This window comes from Gopherus flavomarginatus, chromosome 5 (genome assembly GCF_025201925.1).
Source record: "Gopherus flavomarginatus isolate rGopFla2 chromosome 5, rGopFla2.mat.asm, whole genome shotgun sequence".
In the NCBI taxonomy this organism is placed as follows: Eukaryota; Metazoa; Chordata; order Testudines; family Testudinidae; genus Gopherus; species Gopherus flavomarginatus.
Window position 1 is genome coordinate 100,898,661 of NC_066621.1, and position 23,703 is coordinate 100,922,363.

The 23,703-nt window shown below is 41.5% G+C and overlaps 1 protein-coding gene across 1 annotated transcript in view; it reads right to left on the reverse strand.

Annotated features, from left to right (window-relative positions):
- The window catches only part of LOC127051912 (uncharacterized), a 96,617-nt gene extending 81,764 nt beyond the window's left edge, over window positions 1-14,853 (reverse strand). The window contains exon 1 of the mRNA XM_050954889.1: window positions 14,666-14,853. Coding sequence (XP_050810846.1) covers window positions 14,666-14,799 — 134 coding nt within the window. The 5' untranslated portion in view covers window positions 14,800-14,853. The remainder of the gene's footprint in view (window positions 1-14,665) is intronic.
- Window positions 14,854-23,703: the final 8,850 nt, after the last annotated feature.

Here is a 23,703-nt window from a genome sequence, read left to right on the forward strand (position 1 = left end):
AAAGCAGTCCCACAGCTTGGCAGCCTGGGATGGGGTAGGCGTGCCTATGCAAATACACTCTCTGAGATTCTTTCCACCAGATGTCAGGGTAGAGCTCATCCTGACTCTGCTTACATCGATATGTTATGGAATTTAAAAGCATGTACATTGTCATAGCTAGCAGCTATGTGATATTGTCGTATTGTGACTATCCATGTGTCTAGAAAGGCATCAACAACCTTTCTGGCTAATAGAAAATGTAAATTGTCAGTAAACTTTATTTGTTGAATGCTTTTTCTTGCCCATGATGAAATTTTGTGGTTTTTGAAAGGAGCAATAAATAAGATGACTATAGTTTTTAACATTGTTCAGTCTAGTGTGCAGAGTCCTTGGCAGGGCTTCAGTGAATATTATTGGGAATACATTAGTTCCAGAAGCCTAAATTTGGAAATAGCTACAATAATACTAAGCACAAGCAGATTGTGAAAGCAAAATCCAACCAAAGTAACATCAGGTCAGCCCTGGATCTAAGTCATCCTATTTGTTTTTCACTTACAAATCTAAGTTGATGGCCAACAGGTTGAGAAAAATTCCTGCACTTCCAAATAAGGAGAATATAGGAAAGAGGGATTATATGGCTAGTTTGCTGTCTGTTAACACATTCAGTTGGCTCAGAGGTACTCATCTCATAAGATTATAGAGACCACATTCTGCATAAAGAAAAATTTCTTGTGCTTGAGAAGCTCTTTTTACTGGAGGCATCTGAAATCAAGTAAAACTCAGTTGGCCTCAGGTTTTATTACAAGCTCAAAGCTTCTCTCGGGGTTGCTGAAAGTTTTGGGAAAGCTCAAGACTCTTTGCCATGAATGAGGGCCAACTTATGATTTTACATTGAAATAGTATTAAAACTTGCAAAAAAACCCTCAAAACAAATGCAGTTTTGCCTGATTTACATCTTGGATTTGGAATTCATGGGAAGCCTGGGCTCAACATGATATGCAGCAGGTGCAATGCTACAGGGAGGGGAATGAAAAGAATGTTTCTCCTGGAAAACAAAAATGCTGAGTTTCACACAATTCTGTGCAATAGCTGACATCCACCAAACTTGAGTGAAGGGTGAAGTGTTGTGGAGCAGAGTATTGTGGTCCAAATCCTCCCATGTGTCAGGACATCTTATCTTTGCACTAGTAGAGCTAATTTAAAACACATTTAGCTGACCACAGGAGAGTCATCCCACGTTGAAAGATCCTCAGGTTAGACAAAGCTTCCATAGACACTATGCCAACCCCTTTTCTGGAGTTGGCATTGAGGCCATAGAGAAAGGGGGCATGGCTGTGCACCAGCAATCCCACTCTGCCATAAAATCCCTTTGGGACTAGGGTTGAGCACTTTAAGCCACCTTTGCAGTCCTCCTCTATGAAGCTATACTGCCTATCCCTGTTGCAGCTGCAGATCTAGACCATGAAAGCAGATGTGCTACCCACCGAGATTTTTTTTCTCATGGCTTACTCTGATATTTGTGTTACTTCTGGATATTGTCACTGATGCCTGCCATTCAAAGTGATTGATCAAACTAACAGACCACCTGAGTAATAGAAGAAATGCCTCCAAATAGACAGGCTGCTGGGCTGAATAAAATCAGATTTGATTCTACATGGATCCTAACAGAAGAGAGTGGGTCTAATGCTTTAGTTTCCTGATCTTATATTTTTATAGGCATTTTTCTTTAATTTGTGATAGTGTGTGGGTCCAGGCTGATATCTAATTTTGAGAGGGGCTTTGGAATCCAAATGAAGATCAGGATCAAAGCTCCATAGTTGGCACTATGAAACCAAAACTGTATGTACAAAGGACTCTGAGCCGTTCAAAATCTGCATCCATATTTGCTTTAGCTGAGGGAAGTTCTGATTTGTGGTCTTTTAAATAAATATGCTGACTGACCCATTCTGTTGTTTGATGCTGAATACTGTGCTCAGATAATGGTAAGTGAAGAGAAAGAATAGTTGCTGGAGCTAAACTTCTTCTGTAGATTATAATTTTCCACCCCATGCCCCTCATTTCTCTGTTTTGTTGGGCACTTTTGAAAAAATTGGGAAAAAATACCCCCCAAATGCTGATCTCCTCCAAGACATATATACAAATTGGTTTGTAGAAGAAGACAGATGGAAGGTATTCAGTTACATCGTCACAGATAAGTGGACCGGTGCTCAAGTCATCAATTGTATCTGTCACTATATTGGTTATTTTATATCCTAACTCCTATGCACTGGCACCTGAATTCCATAACAGGTGTCTTCAGAAATATAGTGGAATTGTGTAGATGAAACCAATTGTCAGACAGATAAACTCATAAAGATTCCAAGTCCATCTGCAATAATCATGGCATATACAGTCTAAAAAGTCTTGGAACATCCATAAAGCAGAGTGAGGAGTTAGGCAGAGGGATGGTAAATGTTTTTGACTACTACATTTTATTAATGCTGCTATTTTACTATTCAGATCTGAAGGACAGTTTAGAATTAGATGGTTTTCCTTCCATGCAATTTTCAAAATCTCAGCATGGGGGAGATTGGGAGAATAACTGAGTTCAGAGAGAAATTATAGTAGAATCTATCATCTAAGGGTTTGTCCAGGTTTTAAACTGGATTGATTTGACATGCATTATTTAACATAAAATATGCAAGTTGCACTAATAGTGTGCATGTGGTATGGCTGTGCCGTTTCAGTTTGCATCACTGTGTGCAAATGGTGTTGGCTTGCTGGATACTGAGAATGGGGTCTCTAGGTACCACTGTAATAAAAATCATAGTAAGGAATCTACTCACTGCATTAAAAGTATAGCAATGAAACAAAAGTGCGCTTTTCAGAGTACTTGGCCACTAATCAGTATGAGCTTTAAGAGCAAAGGACAAGCATACATGTCTTGCTACAGGAGGATATTGAATTGTCATAAAGATGTCAAGAAGAGGTCAAGGAGCTGAAGAAGAATACATTCTTCAGGTGGGAGGGAAGAGAAATGCCAGGATGTTTTTCATGTGACAATCCATCTATCAGTAAATATTGGAAGTCAAAAGGTCCTTCACATATAGTACCAAGTATCAAGACTTTCCATCACATTTTACGAAAATTCTGTAAGTAAAAATGACACTGGTTCTAATAAAATAGCAAGCATTTGGCATTTGACTACATAGATACTGCATGTTGACAACAAAGGATAAAGAGCTGTACAATACCCTTGTGCATGAAAAAGTATAAACAGAAATGTATGCTAAAATATGTTGCAAGCTATCAGGTTTGATAGCATGCAATAGAATTCTCTAAGTGGAAGTAATAGGTGTAGACTAAAATAACAATGGAAGTACCAACAATTCTGAACAAAGTCATCCTCTAAGACTAAACTCTATAACCCTTGCATAAATTCTGTAAACCCCACAAAAACTGATAGCTGTGTGCCAGATTAACAATACTAGACACAATGTGAACCATCCATTGCTCTCTTGGCGGAAGTCTGCATTACCAATGTGTTCTTATGAGTACTTTATTGGCTACTTATTTGCTGGATGTAATCCAGGTGGCAACCACAAGTAGAAATCTTAAATTTTTTTTCATCAAAACATTTTTACAAAATGTGGCTTTTTGACAAAAATGTTAATGGTTTCCAGAAACATTTCACATTGGTTGAAAATTTCCAGTTTTGAATGAAAATCCAATTTTTTTTTATAAAAAATTGTGTTTAACCCTCCAGTGTTACTTTTCAATTTTTAATTTAAAAAAATGAAATTATTTTTCCCCCCAAAAATTCATGAAAGACTGGCTCTCTTTTGACCAGCTCTAATTATTTGTCTCCTGTCTTTCACCCTCCTGCATCACCTTCTTTTTTGGCTTAATTTATGGAGCCAGGACTGGCCCAGTGACAGGGTAGACGAGGTTTGGCCAATCCTCACCATTTTTTTGCTATAATCTCTCAAATTCACATAACATCTGCTGGTTTTGAGGAAGATTATATGGATTAAAAGATTTGCCAGCTGATGATTACTAGTCACTACTGATGCAGTCTAAAGATGAGCAAGTGATTAAGAAGTAAAAGGGTCAGTATCACTTTATTAAAACCATCAGCCTCTTATGTCTCAAAGAATGTTCTTGTGTTTAGTTTTAGGGAATGTGAGACATAGTCACACTCAAAGCTGAGAAAATGAAATTCAAGTAAAATATATAATCTTTTTTTTATCCCATGCCATTCATGGTTGTGTAAAATTACTTGGTTTTATTGGATACTGTACCTTTCTTTAAGTAGTTGCTCTAGTTTTGAGATGTTGTGTAAATGATCTATCAACATGTGATGAGACAATTGCTAAGGTTACCATACTCTTGGATGAATAAACAGACCCTTCTGAAAGCCATAACTCCGAGGACCCACTTAAAAGAAAGAAATGGAATTTTCTTCCTGGTTGCACAATCACATAAATAAACTTTTGATATATAGCCTATTCAGAATAATACTCTAATTGCTTGACTAGAAGGTCTCCACAATTGCACGTTTATACTTATTGATGACTGCAGTGGGGTCGTCTGGCCTCCTACGGACCTGGAGTGGGAGGAACCCCTCACTGAGCCCTGGTGGGCAGAGTCAGGCTGTGCTCACCCCTCCCACCAGAGTCAGTGGGTGGGACAGAAAGTATAAAAGGCAGGTGTGAAAGCTCAGTTGGGCTGCAGCTGCCAGAGGAGCCAGATGCCTCCTGCTTGCTCCCAAGCTGGGAGACTGCTCGTGCTTGGGGCGGCAGGTCGTGGGGGGTGCCCTGCCAGCGCTGCGAGGGCGACAGGCAGGCTGCCTCCGGTGGCTTGCCTGTGGAGGGTCTGCTGGTCCCGCGGCTTCAGTTGACCTCCCGCAGGTGACCGCCAAAGCTGTGGGACCAGCAGACCCTCCACAGGCAAACCGCCTGTGGCAGCCTGCCTGCCGTGCTTGGGGAGGCAAAATCCCTAGAGCAACCCCTGGCCAGAGCCGTATGTTGACTTGACTGCAGAGGAGCTGCCAGCACTACCACAGACCTTCTACCTCGACTACCTGGATGATGTGGACAACCCTCTACAGGACCAGGTACACCCCGAGGGGGACGGGTAGGAAGTGGCCTAGGGGTAGCCATCCCTAGTCTGGCTGCAGCACTGCCTGGGCATAGATCAGCGTGTTGCAGTTAGGATCCCCACTGACCCAGGGGCAAATCCTACTGCTACTGTTAGGCTGAATAGAGGGGAATAATAACTTCTCTCAATCTGTTTCTACTTTTTTAGCTGGCATTGCCAGGTATTTACATGCCAGATATGCTAAACATTTGTTTGCCCCTTTGTACTTCAACCACCATTCTAGATGACATGCTTCCATCCAAAAATTAAATTTGTAACTGAACTCCTTGGGGGAGAATTGTATGTCTCCTTCTCTGTTTTACCCACATTCTGCCATATATTTCATGTTATAGCAGTCTGGGATGATGACCCATCACATGTGGTTCGTTTTAAGAATATTTTCACTGCAGATTTGACAAAACACAAAGAAGGTACCAATGTGAGATTTCTAAAGATAGCTACAGCACTTGACCCAACATTTAAGAATCTCAAGTTCCTTCCAAAATCTGATCAGGACAGGGTATGGAGCATGCTTTCAGAAGTCGTAAAAGAGCATCACTCCAATGCAGAAACTACTAAACCTGAATGACCAAAAAAGAAAATCAACCTTCTGTAGGTGGCATCTGACTGCGATAATGAAAATGAACATGCATTTGTCCACACTGCTTTGGACTGTTATCGAGTAGAACCCATCATCAGCATGGATGCATGTCCTCTGGAATGGTGGTTGAAGCATGAAGGGACATATGAATCTTTAGCAAATCTGGAATGTAAATATCTTGTGACACGAGCTATAACAGTGCCATGCAAACACCTGTTCTCACTTTCAGGTGACATTGTAAACAAGAAGCAGGCAGCATTATCTTCTGCAAATGTAAAAAAAACTTGTTTGTCTGAGCAATTGGCTGAACAAGGAGGAGGACTGAGTGGACTTGCAGGCTCTAAAAGTGTTACAGTACATTGTTTTATTTTTGAATACAGTTTATTTTGTACATAATTCTACATTTGTAAGTTCAACTTTCATGATAAAGAGATTGAACTACAGTCCTATTTGGTGAATTACACTATACTATTTCTTTTGTTTTTTACAATGCAAATATTTGTAATAAAAATAATATAAAGTGAGCACTGTACACTTTGTATTTTGTGTTGTGATTGAAATCAATATATTTGAAAATGTAGAAAACATCCAAAAATATTTAAATAAATGGTATTCTATTATTTAACAGTGCAATTAATCACACGATTAATCACAATTAATCTTTTTGACAGCCCTAATTTCCAGAAGTGCCTATTTTGCTTTCCCTGTGCTATTAATAATTTTTATGTCTATACAGAAGAGGTGAATATAGTAAATGACATAGTCCCAATCTCTTCAGTCTTTTCTCCTATGGAAGGAAGGAGTTTAAAGTGAACTCAATCTCCCTATCTGACTGCATAGGGAAGGGCAATGGGAGTGGTTGCCTGGAAGGTGGAATGCAGAGAATGCCTCTGGGAAGGTCGGACTTTACTCCCAACATCAAAGCATGAAAACCTATAAACCAATTTATTTATTTAACCTATAAACCAATTTATTTATTGAAAACCTATAAACCAAACTACATCCAAAACCTTTCTCTTTAAAGCAGAGCAGAGCGGACAGGGAGCTGCAGACAGGGGATTTTGAGAGGGAGTTTGACAGAGGGAGGCTTACGATGGTCAGGAAGACCCGCAACACCTGTGGCAGCACTGCTTCTGTCTCCTCCACCTGCGCCTGTAGCCCAGACAGAGCACCAGAGCATGGATGCTTCTACCCAGATTCTGGTGTGGTTTTGCAAAGACTGTAACTTGCAATTTCCACTTACTGATATCCAGGCTAGGGGTGGCATCCAATGTGAAAGGTGCCTACTGGTGGAATCTCTCAGGCAGCAGGTGGGAGGTGGTTAGGTTGAGAAGCATCCATATCCACGAGCAATTCCTGGACAGTGTCCATGTGGAGACAGCTGAGGTAGCTGTCCCAGTTCACAGGACTGCTGACACATCACTGGTGGAGGAGGAGATGGTTCAGGGTGGACACTGGCAGCTGGTTATTTCTGGCAGCGGGCAGTGCTCCACCCCTGCTGCGAACCCTCCCGCCATGGTAATAGGTAACCATTATGCTCTTATTGGTACAGGAGAGAAGGAATCACCCCCTACAGTAAAGGAGGAGAAGCCTCGTACCCCTAAGGCTGGGAGGTCTGCTGCCACCACTGAAAATAGGAAACGTAGAGTAGTGGTGGTTGGAGACTCTCTGCTGAGGGGGACGGAGGTGCCCATCTGTCGCCCTGACATTTCATCTCGGGAGGTATGCTGCCTGCCGGGGGCCCCTATCCGAAATGCTACAGAGGCATTGTAGAGGATTATCCAGCCTTCTGACTACTACTCCATGCTACTCATCCATGTGGGCACAAATGATACTGGGAGGTGTGTCGCTGAGCGGATTAAGAGTGACTACAGGGCTCTGGGAGTACGGGTTAAGGAGTTAGGAGCGTAGGTGGTATTCTCTTTGATTCTTTCTGTCAAAGGTAGGGGCCCGGGCAGAGACAGATGCATCATGGAGGTGAATGCCTGGCTGCAAAGATGGTGTCACCAGGAGGGCTTTGGCTTCCTCGACCACGGGATGCTATTCGAGGAAGGACTGCTAGGCAGAGATGGCGTTCACCTTTCGAGGAGGGGAAAGACCCTATTTGCACACAGACTGGCTAACCTAGTGAGGAGGGCTTTAAACTAGGTTCGACGGGGACAGGTGAGCAAAGCCCACAGGTAAGCGGGGAACATGAAGACCTGGGAGATTGGTCGGAAACAAGAGGGAGCGTGGGCTATAATGGCAGAGAGAAAGGAGGGTCAGGGCAAAACTGGGAGGCAAGATCAAACCATTATCTAAAATGCCTATATACAAATGCAAGAAGTATGGGTAATAAGCAGGAAGAACTGGAAGTGCTAATAAATAAATACAACTATGACATTGTTGGCATCACTGAAACTTGGTTGGATAATACACATGATTGGAATGTTGGTGTGGATGGGTATAGTTTGCTCAGGAAGGATAGACAGGGGAAAAAGGGAGGAGGTGTTGCCTTATATATTAAAATGTACACACTTGGACTGAGGTGGAGATGGACATAGCAGACAGAAGTGTTGAGAGTCTCTGGGTTAGGATAAAAGGGGTAAAAAATAAGGGTGATGTCATGCTAGGAGTCTACTACAGGCCACCTAACCAGGTGAAAGAGGTGGATGAGGCTTTTTAAACAACTAACAAAATCATCCAAAGCCTAAGATTTGGTGGTGATGGGGGACTTCAACTATCCAGATATATGTTGGGAAAATAACACTGCGGGGCACACACTATCCGATAAGTTCCTGGACTGCATTGCAGACAACTTTTTATTTCAGAAGGTTGAAAAAGCTGCTACGGGGGAAGCTGTTCTAGACTTGATTTTAACAAATAGAGAGGAACTCGTTGAGAATTTGAAAGTAGAAGGAAGCTTGGGTGAAAGTGATCATGAAATCATAGAGTTTGCAATTCTAAGGAAGGGTAGAAGGGAGTACAGCAAAATAGAGACAATGGATTTCGGGAAGGCGGATTTTGGTAAGCTCAGAGAGCTGATAGGTAAGATCCCATGGGAATCAAGACTGAGGGGAAGAACAACTGAGGAGAGTTGGCAGTTTTTCAAAGGGACACTATTAAGGGCCCAAAAGCAAGCTATTCCGAAGGTTAGGAAAGATAGAAAATGTGGCAAAAGACCACCTTGGCTTAACCACGAGATCTTGCATGACCTACAAAATAAAAAGGAGTCATATAAAAAATGGAAACTAGGTCAGATTACAAAGGATGAATATAGACAAATAACACAGGAATGCAGGGGCAAGATTAGAAAGGCAAAGGCACAAAATGAGCTCAAACTAGCTATGGGAATAAAGGGAAACAAGAAGACTTTTTATCAATACGTTAGAAACAAGAGGAAGACCAAGGATAGGGTAGGCCCACTGCTCAGTGGGGAGGGAGAAACAGTAACAGGAAACTTGGAAATGGCAGAGATGCTTAATGACTTCTTTGTTTCGGTCTTCACTGAGAAGTCTGAAGGAATGTCTAACATAGTGAATGCTTATGGGAAGGGGGTAGGTTTGGAAGATAAAATAAAAAAAGAGCAAGTTAAAAATCACTTAGGAAAGTCAGATGCCTGCAAGTCATCTGATGAAATACATCCTAGAATACTCAAGGAGTTAATAGAGGAGGTATCTGAGCCTCTAACTATTATCTTTGGAAAGTCATGGGAGATGGGAGAGATTCCAGAAGACTGGAAAAGGGCAAATATAGTGCCCATCTGTAAAAAGGGAAATAAAAACAACCCAGGAAACTACAGACCAGTTAGTGTAACTTCTGTGCCAGGGAAGATAATGGAGCAAGTAATTAAAGAAATCATCTGCAAACACTTGGAACGTAGTAAGGTGATAGGGAATAGCCAGCATGGATTTGAAAAGAACAAATCATGTCAAACCAATCTGATAGCTTTCTTTGATAGGATAAAGAGCCTTGTGGATAAGGGAGAAGTGGTGGATGTGGTATACCTAGGCTTTAGTAAGACATTTGATACTGTCTCACATGATATCCTTATCGATAAACTAGGCAAATACAGTTTAGATGGGGCTACTATAAGGTGGGTGCATAACTGGCTGGATAACCGTACTCAGAGAGTAGTTATTAATGGCTCCCAATCCTGCTGGAAAGGTATAACAAGTGGGGTTCCGCAGGGGTCTGTTTTGGGACTGGCTCTGTTCAATATCTTCATCAACGACTTAGATGTTGGCATAGAAAGTACGCTTATTAAGTTTGCAGACGATACCAAACTGGGAGGGATTGCAACTGCTTTGGAGGACAGGGTCAAAATTCAAAATGATCTGGACAAATTGGAGAAATGATCTGAGGTAAACCGGATGAAGTTCAATAAAGACAAATGCAAAGTGCTCCCATTAGGAATGAACAATCAGTTTCACACACACAGAATGGGAAGAGACTGTCTAGGAAGGAGTATGGCAGAAAGAGATCTAGGGGTCATAGTGGACCACAAGCTAAATATGAGTCAACAGTGTGATAATGTTGCAAAAAAACCAAATGTGATTCTGGGATGCATTAACAGGTGTGTTGTAAACAAGACACGAGAAGTCATTCTTCCACTCTACTTTGCACTGGTTAGGCCTCCACTGGAGCATTGTGTCCAGTTCTGGGCACCGCATTTCAAGAAAGATGTGGAGAAATTGGAGAGAGTCCAGAGAAGAGCAACAAGAATGATTAAAGGTCTTGAGAACATGACCTATGAAGGAAGGCTGAAAGAATTGGGTTTATTTAGTTTGGAAAAGAGAAGACTGAGAGGGGACATAATAGCAGTTTTCACGTATCTAAAAGGGTGTCATTGGGAGGAGGGAGAAAACTTGTTCACCTTAACCTCTAATGATAGAACAAGAAGCAATGGGCTTAAACTGCAGCAAGGGAGATTTAGGTTGGACATTAGGAAAAAGTTCCTAACTGTCAGAGTAGTTAAACACTGGAATAAATTGCCTAGGGAGGTTGTGGAATCTCCATTTCTGGAGATATTTAAGAGTAGGTTAGACAAATGTCTATCAGGGATGGTCTAGACAGTATTTGGTCCTGCCATGAGGGCAGGGGCCTGGACTCGATGACTTCTCGAGGTCCCTTCCAGTCCTAGAATCTATGAATCTATGACATTGTGTTCTGATTCAGCTAAAACATTTTCAATTGCTTTATTGGATCTTATGTACTTTGTCATTGGATGATACCTACTTCTTTCTGAAATACACCTCTACCCCGATATAATGCGACCTGATATAACATGAATTTGGATATAACGTGGTAAAGCAGTGCTCTGGAGGGAGTTGGGGACTGCGTGCTCTGGCAGATAAAAGCAAGTTCAATATAAAGCAGTTTCACCTATAACACAGTAAGATTTTTTGGCTCCCGAGACAGTGTTATATCAAGGTAGAGGTGTATTTAAATTTCAGGGAGCTGCAGATAACTGTCTCAATTATTCCTGTGTAAGTGTAATACTTTTAAAATTTGACTATCTGGGATGAAGAAATGCCTTGAGAAATATTCCAATGAGATTTACACATTTTTATGTAGTCTGAGCAAATTCTGCTTTATTTGATGACTCATCTTGCTGTCTCACTGGACAGAGGAGAGAATAACCTAGGGGGAGAGGGTAATTAATTATTTTTTACAAAGTAGCTATATACTCTGAATGATTTTTCTAGGATTAGAGCTGTGTCCTGCTGTATATCACTCACCAGCCACTAACTCCCTCACTTAATGATACTTGTCATAGCTCAGAAATCTCTGAAATCAAACTACTGCTCTGAGTTCAGCAGACATGTTAAAAATCAAATAATGTAGGGGCGAGAGGCTAGCTTACTTTCTAAAGATGGTGTCCTGACATGTCAGGATTCAGGTACCTTCTTGAGAAGCTTGTGCAGCCATTGCTTGTGCTGCTCCTGTTCTGGGAATAGAGGATTTCTGTTTCCTGGGCTATCAGATGAATTTATTTCACCACAAGGGTATTTTCTGTAGCTGTCAGTATTAGTGAAGAAGATAAGATTGAAGAATTGTGGGTAAGCTGCCTCAATGGATATGCCTTGCAGGTGTGCCCCCCAAAATGCATCCACAAATATCACAGGGATCTCACTCCTCTCTCTGTAATCTGATTAATCCTCCTGCTCCTAGTCTGGAAGGAAGGGAGAATAATCCAGGAGGATACTGTTTATTGTAAGATTAGAAAATGCCCACACTGATTTGTCTAGGATTACAGCTGGGTTCCTTCATGTATCCCTTACTACTTCTGGCAAATTGGCCAGACTTGGCATAGCTCCCAAGCAACTTGTTTGTGAGCCCTGCCAAGCCTCATTGATCCAGAACAAGGGAGTGGCTGAGGGAAATGCATGGCAAGAGGAGGGGAAACCAGCTCTGCTTCTAAACAGTCAGCTTGGTTACCTACAAGTGCCTAACTTTAAAGATAAAACAATTCACTCCCTTGGATTTTCTGTCTTCCTTCCAGACTCAGAGTAGGATGATTCATCAGACAGTAGGAATTACACAGACTATACAAAAACAGGAATGAAGGTGTTAGACTATTTCTCAATACAACTCTCTGTCCTGACTAATTTCAAGAGTATTATAATGACAGAATTATTAGAGATTGTACTCAGACACCCGCAGGATACATATTTTTCATTAGCTATTGTATAGTGACTAGAAAGAATATCTGGTTGTGGTTCTGAGGATTGTACTCTTGTTCCTGATACAGAGTAAGTCTGCTGAAAATAACAATTGACAATAACAAAAGATACAAAAAAAATCATGGGCATAATGAGCCTTTCCTAAAAATGTATGTGTTTAATCAAAGGTGAAATTACTATTTTTAATACTCTATTGTTTTAAGTATTTTGAAAAAAAATTCGTTCAGATAAACTGATATCCCTTTGTCCGATCTCACAGGTTCTGCTTTTTAAAAGTGATTATGTAAAAACATTGTCATGGGGTCTCATGTTTGTTGTGTGCCAGTGATTTCAAATGTGCTCAGTTTAAAAATGTGTGTGGTGTTGTGTTGTTGTGTTTTGTTTTTGTTTTTCTTCCTAAAAACCAGTTGATTAATCCTTGGCTCTGAGAGCCCAGCTAGACTCTTTCCATCTTGTGCATCATTCCCAGTAATTACTATTCTCCATCTTAAATTAAGAGTGACTACTATGAAAGCACATAGCCTTCAGTAGATGTGCCTGATTTCAATAGGCACTTAAATACTTTTGAGGATTTTGGACTCAGAAATAATCCTGTGGATGATGCAGAAGATTGAAGAATGAATCCTATTATATATCTCCTTACTCCATTTCATCACAACCTTCTTGCATTACTTCTTTCTCCTCTGTGGTATTTAAAATGATCTGGGCTCTCATCCCTTGAGGCAGTTTTCCTACAATTCTTCACTCTACAAAGAATATTCCTTCCTTTAAATTCCAGCACTTACAGATAATCTCAAATTTCCATCAGATTCTTTACCTGGGACACACTATATGTTATAATCCAGTATTCCAGCCTTCCCCTGGCTCAGGAGAATTTTTAGCTGTGCTACTTATTAATGGAAAAAATGTGTGGTTGAAAACACTGTGCTCTGAGCTCTCATGCCAGTACTTGGGCCAAACCAGCGATTTAAAATGCAGCTCTTTTCTGAGGCTCTTGGTACATGCAGAAGCCTCACCAAGGAATACTTTCATTTTAAACAATATTTTTCCAAAGGAAAAGTACAGAGCTTATAAATTCCTCTTTTATAACAGAAAAAAGTCATTAATGATATTTGAAACCCAGCTTCCAGAGATCCAAGCACTTAAGCACATGCTTAAGTCATACAGTTTTAATGGAAGTTAAGTACACCAGGGTTGCCAGGCATCCGGTTTTCGATTGGAATGCCTGGTTGGCTCCAATCAGCACTGCTGACTGGGCCATTAAAATTCCAGTCAGCAGCGCAGTGGGACTTAGGCAGGTTCCCTGGCTCCACGCGGCTCCCGGAAGAGGCTGGCATATCCGGATCCTAGGGTCTCGGGAACAGCGGTCAATGGGAGTGGTGGAGGTGATGCCTGCGGACGGGGCGGTGTGCAGATCCACCCAGCCGTGCCTTCACCTAGGAGCTAGAGGGAAACGTCTGCTGCTTCTGGGAGCTGCCTGAGCTAAGCGCCGCTTGCAGTCTGCACCCTGAATCCCCTCCTGCACCCCTACCCCAGCTCTGAGCCCTGTCCTGTCCCCAAACTCCCTCCCAGAGCATGGACCTCCTCCTGTACCCCAACTGTCTGCCCCAGCCCTGTGCCCCTTCCCACACCCAAACTCTATCCCAGAGCCCACACCCCCTCCTGCATGCCGACCCCCTTGGCAACAGCCTAGAGCCCCTTCCTGCCCCCCAAACTCCTCATAGACTCATAGACTCTAGGACTGGAAGGGACCTCGAGAGGTCATCGAGTCCAGTCCCCTGCCATCATGGCAGGACCAAATACTGTCTAGACCATCCCTAATAGACATTTATCTAACCTACTCTTAAATATCTCCAGAGATGGAGATTCCACAACTTCCCTAGGAAATCTATTCCAGTGTTTAACTACCCTGACAGTTAGGAACTTTTTCCTGATGTCCAACCTAAATCTCCCTTGCTGCAGTTTAAGCCCATTGCTTCTTGTTCTATCATTGGAGGCTAAGGTGAACAAGTTTTCTCCCTCCTCCTGATGACACCCTTTTAGATACCTGAAAACTGCTATCATGTCCCCTCTCAGTCTTCTCTTTTCCAAACTAAACAAACCCAATTCCTTCAGCCTTCCTTCATAGGTCATGTTCTCAAGACCTTTAATCATTCTTGTTGCTCTTTTCTGGACCCTCTCCAATTTCTCCACATCTTTCTTGAAATGCGGTGCCCAGAACTGGACACAATACTCCAGTTGAGGCCTAACCAGCGCAGAGTAAAGCGGAAGAATGACTTCTCATGTCTTGTTTACAACACACCTGTTAATGCATCCCAGAATCATGTTTGCTTTTTTTGCAACAGTATCACACTGTTGACTCATATTTAGCTTGTGGTCTACTATGACCCCTAGATCTCTTTCTGCCATACTCCTTCCTAGACAGTCTCTTCCCATTCTGTATGTGTGAAACTGATTGTTCCTTCCTAAGTGGAGCACTTTGCATTTATCTTTAAAATCATCCCTAGCCCCACACCACAGCCCACACCCCCAGCTGGAGTCCCCACTCCCCTCTACACCCCAACCCCCTGCCCCAGCCTGGAGCCCCCTCCTGCACCATGAACCCCTCATTTCTGGCCCCACCCGGAGCCAATACCCATTCCCACACCCCAACCCCTTACCCAAGCCTGGTGAAAGTGAGTGAGTGAAGATGTGGGAGAGCAAATGATGGAGGGAGGGATGCAGTGAGTGGGGGGAGGCTCATAGAGGGGGCAGGGCAGGGTGGAGCCTCTGGGCAGGGAGTGGGACAAGAGTGATTTTCTGCAATCTGAAAGTTGGCAACTCTCACTTAAGACCACCTTAGCTCAGCAAACAACTTAAGTACAGGCTTAAAGTGAAGAATGTGTTTAAGTGCTTTTCTGAATTGAGGCCCAAAAAGTCAGTAAAGTTTTATCACTGTTATGCAACTACTGGAGTTCATTCCAAAGTCCAAATGCTACTTGTAGTAGTACTTTGAGCTCAAGGCTGTGAAGTGTGTTCATTTTCAGGCAGTAGAGAAGATTTCCTCTATCACCTGGCAATTACTTGAGCTGTGGTTCTCTTACTTTTTTCTGGCTTGCTTGCTTTCTAGATACACTTAAAAATTAGACTGATCTAGCAGCTTCACTCATGGCTGTAAAAATTTTTGTGTTCTGAGCACTGCAGTTAGGGTAACCTAACCTCTGGTGTAGACATGAGTAGATCAATGGAAGAATTCTTCCATTCACTTTACCTCCTCTTGGAGAGATGGATTAACTACATTGAAGGAAAAACCTCTTCCATTGCTGGAAGAAGTGTCTACACTACCATGCTACAGCAGCATAGCTGCAGTGCTGTGCTGCTGTAGTGGCTGAGGTGTAGACAGGCCCTTAGTCATAGCTCGGTGTTCTGCAGCCTTCCTCTATTGCAAAATGGTGGTTCTTCCTTCTCTTGGGAGGATAGAGAGTGTGAGAGAGGGTTATTGGTAACCCATGTATATTCCACTAGGTGCCCCCTGTTTCCTGTTATCCTGACGGCAAAGGTCACTTCAGTCAGAAATGTGCCCAATCTTGTGATTTTTCTTAAAGGCAAAATTCTTTTCTTTGTTTTCCCCTGCAGAGCTTTGTTGCATATTATACGTTTGTGACACGCATGCTGAAATGAATGCAGAAAATTCAGTAAAGAACTATAGTATAGCCTGAAGAAGAGAATTTCATTTGGCAGTTGTTAAAGTTAAACATGTTACAGTACATAACTGGCATAGTATAATGCAATCCAGGCCTTTCATGTAAAAGTCCAGTCACACAGAACTCAGAGAATAAAACCTGGCAGCTAAGACTCTTTATACTAATAACCTTTATTCCCTCCCTTCAGTAGTATTATTTCAGGATTATGCCAGTGTAACTGAGAACAAAATGTGACCCAATGAACACAATTACAAAAAAAGAATTCTCTTTACAAATTATCTCCTTTATTTATATATGCATAACATATTTTAGCTATCTGCCACATAATTACTAAAACATTAATTACAAGTGGGAGCTGTTTTCATTTCAACAAAGTGGTATCAGAACCTTCATTATATAAAGGTTGTTTTTTAATGTCATAACATAAGTATACTATTCAGCTGAAAAAAAATGTGGTTCAGACTTAAACTTGGCATACATGCTAAGCTTATGAGTAAATTTATTGCCCCATAATTCAGAAAAAATCTGGTAAATAATTTTTAGTTAAAAGAATAGAAAGAAAAATAGAAAGTTAAATTTTACATTCTTATTTCTGTTACTTACATAATTCAAACATGGGTTAGTGTTTTTATCAGAATAAAATGTTACAGGCAATTTGTGGGCTATTTATTCAGCTATACAGTCACTACTTATATATTTGGTGAAAACAGTGTTCTATCATGTTTTGTGATTGCAACCATAGTGATCTCATAAACTAAGCAGGTTTAGACCTAAACTGTTGTTTCAAATCAGAAAAAAATGATTTATTTTTTCTAATCATAGATAAAATGATTCCTGTATCTCTGTACATAGTTAGAAAAGTTTTTAAAATGCCAAAGGAGCCTTAAGGAGTACAGGATACTTATAATCACATAAGTTGTTTTTAGTCATCGTTATCTTTGCTATCATGGATCAAATGTGTATATAAGGGCAAATACTGCAAAAACAAAAACAAAAAAAACAAACCTGCAAATATTCACTCAAATTTTAACAAGCTCAAATTTTCAACTGTGCTCACTTTCCTTTTTTAGATCGTACAGATGCTGATACTCCTTTTGTATGCTTTCTGCAAACATTCACACTCTATATATGTGAATGTTGGAATAAGATTGGCAAGATTTGAGATTAAAAATCAATGGATTTTGTGTTCCTAGATCACCTAGGTATTTCTGAAAATCCCAAATTGGGTAATTTTCAGAGCCGTGTGATCCATGTATTTATCAGACACTAACTGTCTCTCCAGGGCTTACTTTGATATTCTAACACCTTGAGCAGTTTCAAAAAGCTGTCTTAAAAAAAAATCCAAGAAGAAAATTATTGTGTGTTAAAATTCTCTAGGATTAATGCATCAGAATAGTTGTAAGGGATACCAAGAAAACAATAGAAAAAGTAATTTAATCAACAGATGATTGGTCATCTGAACACTCAGGTTCACTTTTCATTATACTGTGATAGGTAGGAAGAAAGGGAAAAAATTCAAGATGTTGGTGGGGTAGGCCCAAATTCATTATTGTGATATAATGCAGCCTATTCCCCCAGACGATGTATAATTTATTATGTATGCCTCTGGAGAACAGCATGAGAAGGAGATAGGCTTTTCTGGTCATTTGGAAAATGACCGGTGAGTTTAGCCTATCTTTTCTAGCCACTAGTTCCTTTCAGTGAGTAACTGGCAAGAGTTCAGGTATTCGTTTCTTGTTGCTTAACACCACTCTCAGGCACAGTGATTCTTTATACTGTATTGAGAGATTTTTTTCTTTCTAAACAATGATCAGAAGAACAAAGATATTTTCTTCTGTCCGTTTCTCATAACACTCTTAACAGGTTAACTTCAGTTCTTCTCAGTGCAAACAACATGAACTAGTCAAGCCATTGAACCATAAATCAGTCAGTATTTAATCTAAAATCCTAGCCTGGTGCCAACAAAATCACAATATAACGGTGATGGTGAGTACTGTACCTACAAGCAACAAGTCATGATACTGTCCTTACAGACTACCAGTGTTCCAGTTAATTTAGCTGATAATCCTCCAGAGTAAAGTCCACTTTACTCACATAAAAATCAAGCAGTCAGTGCTTCTGTGAGTGGAGTAATGGGAGGCAGGGGGATCAAAGTGCTCACCATAACTTGGAGCTAAGGTGCTGTCTGTAGTACAGCCCCAGCAACTCTTGTTCTGGTTTACGTGAGAAGAGCAGCTACAGCTCTTTTGCACCAGCGGCATAGATTAATAAAGTTATGGGTAAAAACATAGATCTTGCAGCCACTCCCTTGTCCTGCCACCTCAACCTACCTCTGCTGAGGCCATTGCTGAGACCCTGTTCACCGTGTGCAGGGAATGAAGGCACCTATGAATGCTCGAGTCACCTGTCATCCCTCCTGAATAATAGTGTGGGTCTAGTGCTGGCCATCCGCAGCATGGGTGAATTTTACCCCAAAGCATAAGCTGGTTTGGTAAATATAGATTTTGCTAAAGCCTTTTAATGAAGATACAGAAATTTTGACTACAAGTGGTACAACAGCTCTCTGAAAATATGTCAGCACAAAGCAGATTTATTTCTGCAGCCCAAGTTCTGGGATCTTCTAAAACTCGCTTCTCTTTTGTTTTCAAGGGATCTTGAAAAGTCGGAGTGCTACGTATGACATAAAAAATCTATTATGTCCTCTAATTAAACATTCAGAATGTTAATGACATAAGAAGCGAAGCACAGGATTACTGTGAAGTGGAGTAATTGCTCCATAGATAAAAATCAGGCAGAGTAGTAAAATTATGGAGTGAATTCCTGGCTCCACTGAAATCAATGGCAAAATTCCCCTTGACTTCAGCACATCCATGGTGCTTTGAAAAATTCATTGCAGTTTGAGTCTGAAGTTTCTTTACTGCTTTTTTAGCTTATGATATTTTTGAAATACCTCATCCTAGTGTCGTGAGTTAGGGTATGGTGTGCTTTAGACTGCTTTCAGTCATGCTTGTAGGCACCCCTCAAGAGACAGACAACTCCCTCTGCATGGAACCACTCTAAAGTCTTGTCTACACTTGTGGACGTATGCAGGATAAGTGTAGCTACACACCACACTGAAAGGCAGTCTCCTACCATGCTGCAGCGTGTAGCTACACATGGCAAGGAAATCTGAGGCAGCAGAGAAAAGCTCTGGAGTCTTTCACTGCAGTGGGGAAAGCTGAGGCAGCAGGAGGCCACACTGCTAAAAATAGCAACAGAGATGAAGGAGTCACTGCTTGGTCATGTAGAGAGCCATGTAGGATATATACCCTAGGGTTCTGGTGTGTCTGTACTCTACTTGCCTAAGTAGTGCCTCACTGTCTATACTACTATTTATACCCATGCTAGTCGGGTGTGCAGTCACTGTACTCTGTAAACCTACCCTGAGATAGGATCTCTGGGCTGCAGATCCCCTCTTAATTGACAGTGTTAACCTGACAGCACCTCCCGAGTTTGGCATATTTAAGCCGGTTACCTCCAGGGACCTGTGACCGCAGCTGATTGAAGTAACTCAAACCCAGCTTCTTCAAAACAAAGTAGCCTTTATTTGCCAAAAAGAACACCACATTTAGGAAAACAGGTTAAAACAAGACATATATATACAGTGACAAAGTTCATCCTCTACCTTGGTGGGTCCTGCACTTATTGGCAGATTTGCTCACCTCAGTGATCTTCCCCACAGTCTGGGTCAACTCCTCCTGTGTCTGATCAGGAGTTGGGAGGTTTGGGGGGAACCCAGGCCACCCTCTACTCCAGGTTCCAGCCCAGGGCCCTGTGCATTGCAGCTGTCTATAGTGCCTCCTGTAACAGCTGCATGACAGCTACAACTCCCTGGGCTACTTCCCCATAGCCTCCTCCAAACACCTTCTTTATCCTCACCACAAGACCTTCCTTCTGGGGTCTGATAATACTTGTCCTCCTCAATCCTCCAGCAGTACACTCTCAGCTCCTTGCCCTCTTGCTCCCAGCTCCTCACACATGCTCCTTCTCCTCTAGCTCCTCCCTGCCTGACTGGAGTGAGCTCCTTTTTAAACCTAGGTGCCCTGATTAGCCTGCCTTGATTAGCTGAAGGTGTTCTAATTAAAGTAGCTATCTCCACTGCCTTCTAGAAAGATCTTAATTGGCCCCAGGTGCCTTGATTAACCTGGAGCAACTGCCATTTGGTTACCAGGGTATTAGGGATTTGTTTAGCCTGGGGCAAACATACCTGTTTCTCAGTACTTTACTGTTCACTTGCTCCCACTCCTTACCAAGATGAACGTATTTAAGGTTTAGGATCCCATTTGATCCTTGACATTCAGTCTTGGGAAAAGTAAACCATTCAGCCTGGTGGGAGCCAAGCATGGGCAGCCCCAATTTTGTTGTCGTTTACTTTTGAAGTTTGCAAAAGTGAACACTCTAACATTAGGAAATGCCTGTGCAACCTTAATTTGACCCCCTTACACATATGCTTTGTCATTAGAGACAATCAGGAAACAGATTTCTGCTGGAAAATGACAACTCATTGAATCTACCTGCTAAAAGGAACAATTTGGGGAAGAGTCTGGCTCTAATCCTGCAGACCCTGGATGGAGCATGCTGAGTCAGACACAGTCTAGTCAAAACGTAAATCTGTGAGAGGACAGATTGTGCTCAAGTGCTAATGGGCTTCAGAGAATTTAGCTGCCAAGCTCTTACAAGTCTCTACTGAACATGTGAGAACTGAGATTTTTCCAGAAGCTTATAATGTGATCTAATTTGGGCACATTTTCACAGGAACAGTAAACTTGCCCAGAAAACTTCAGCCTGAGTCAAACACCTACCATGGAAAGTTTCAGCTCAAATGGTTAAAGTTTGGCAAAGTTATAAGCAACTGAAAACAAGGTCTTATAATGGGAAGTTTTGGACAACATTCATAATAGGCAGCATTACTGGCTATAACAATATTAAACGGTCATAGTGTTATAGATAATATTAAACTCATAATATGATTAGTCACACTATGAATGTTTGTAGTGTTATCTGGTGAAATTTTGGATCAATGACGGTTTCTGAAATATGAATAACTATAGAGTAGCAGCTAGAGGCCTCAGTTGACATTGGTCCTCATTGTGCTAAGCATAGGTGCTGACTTCATGGGGGCTCTAGCCTGGAGCACCCACGGGAAAAAAATAGAAGGTGCTCAGCACCCACTGGCAGCCCTGCTGATCAGCTTCTCCCCCTCCCTCCCAGCACCTCCCAGCTGTTCAGCGGCATGCAGAAAGCACTGGTGGGGGGAGGAGTGGGAAGGGGTGGAAGTGGGGGCTTGGAGGAAGGGGTGGAGTGTGGGAAGGCCCTGCGGCAGAGCGGGGGTCAAGCATTCCCCAGGAACTAGGGAAGTCAACGTTTCTGGTGCTAGGCATTGTACAAACACAGCCCTGCCCCAGCAATAAAAAGACAGGACTGACAAAGGAAATCTCATTTTCCTCATTTTATAGATGGTATATGTGGTGGAGTGAGGCTAAAACACAGCGAATAAGTGACTTGCTGATGGACACATAGCAAATCTATAGCAGAGCTGGGAATTGCACCCAGATCTCCTGAGTCCCAATGCAGTGCCAAAGCCACAAGATCACCTTTCCTCCTTTGAAGATTCTATGGTTAAGGCTAATCATAGCGCCCTATTATAAGCCTAATTTTCTACTCCCTGTCCCCAGTTCTACTAAAGAGAAAGCCACCTGCTTACAATTTTGAATTCCTCATATCATCCCAGAAAAACACTATTCTGAGAAGTTTTGTAACTAATCTGACTCCTCAGGTTTAAAGTTATGGGGTTTTGAAAATGTAGCCCATAATTTACTTTTAAAGGTTATTCTAAAGTTTGGCACATGATATCTCCAAAATGACTTGACCTAGAAACCCCAGATATGTTTTGTTTTGCTGGCTGTGCAGAGAAGTGCCTTTTTCCTATAAAGGGTTGTTTTTAAGTGTATAAAGATCAGTGTTTATAAATATAAATATTTATAGATGTAAACTGACCTCCTTCTGACTCCCGCTTTTGGGCTAAGCAAAACAGTTTGGGAAGGCATTGATTTGTTGGTAGACAAACTGGGAAAAATTCAGAGGGATAGCAATCTGGGAGAGGGCCAAGAAGAAAGGAAACCAGGAAGGTCATAAGATAGTGGGCACAGGGAGGGCTGAAATGGAGTCCGGTCTCCTGGTCAAAAAATGGGGGAACAATGGGAGGGATAGGATACTGGGCTGTTTGTGAAGGAAGTGCAAGGACTTCCAAAGTGTAGAGTGTGAATGAGCAGACTCTGGGGGACCAGTAGAGGTGTGTTGAGGACATGGGGGACAGGGAAAGGCAGAGAGCTTAAAAAACTTAGAGAGATGTGTCTGTAGCCCTTTACTGCTCATTTCAGACTTTTGAGGGCATGTTTAATAATTCTGTGAAGATGATGATATATTATCTGGGTGTTAAGTAGGCTCCATTGCCACAACCTTAACTATTTCCTAAGAAAGTATTTTTTTAATGAAGAATCTGAAAACTGTAAAGTCAATAAGTTGTTCGGGCATTTCTCATTTCACTGTTGGATATAAAGTATTCCTACAAGTATTCTGTCATTTTCTGTTTGTATCACTGGATGTATTTTTTCCCACCTAAAAATAACATAATAATCTTCTTATTGGTCTAAAAACACTGGTAACCTTGTAAGATAGTATCTTATACCATTACTGTAAAATATATCGGTAATCTCAATATGCAGGGATTTAACTAATGGTAAAAGGCCTTACACAAATCAGTTTCTTTAGGATGGGCATTTTTCCTACTCTAGAACTCAAATGGCTTTGATCAAATTCAAGGACGGTGGTGGGGAAAGGAGAACCATTGTCTCCAGGATGACAGCTTACAGTCAGTTTATTGGATGTGATCTGAAGAACTTGCTATATTAAATTCTGATATTTGTACTAAAAGATTTAAGATATTTATAACCATAGAATTTCCTATTTAGGATTAAATTACAGTGCTGGCTACTTATCAGTGTAGATCCATGCCACTTTTTGCAAGAGTAAAGATGCTAACACTATTGTTCTCACCAAATTTCAATTATGAAAATATTTAACTGTATTTTACCTGTCTAAAATCCATCCTGCAATTTCAATTAGATGCACTATTTTAATTCCCTTTCTAAACTACTTTGCACTATTCCTGTGAACTTTTAATTATATGCCACATTCCACCTCAGAAGTGGCTGCAGTTTAGCGGTGGTGAAATTATTCCTGGGATTGTGTGCATATGGAAGTGGTGGAGAGGATCTGGATCCTGCAGACCTTGTTTTGGCAATTGCCATTGGGCTAGATTAACAAATTTTAAGAAGGTTTAAGCATTGTGATGCTCACTGTCACATCATCTAACTTTCAGGCCCCTAGATAATCACTGGGATTCATAAAGCTTGATTTGTGTGCTCCTGCTCCCTCTACAATGAATGGAGGGAGATATGTGCCTAAGAATGGGATCCAAAAAAGCCGGTACACTAGATGGGGAGCCACCTAAGTTAACTAATGGGAGATGCCAAGGAGAGGGGTATGCCCTAAATCCTGCTCCTGCTCCTCTCAGGGAGTTTGATGCCTTAACCCTGGACTGGAGGGAGATCCTAAT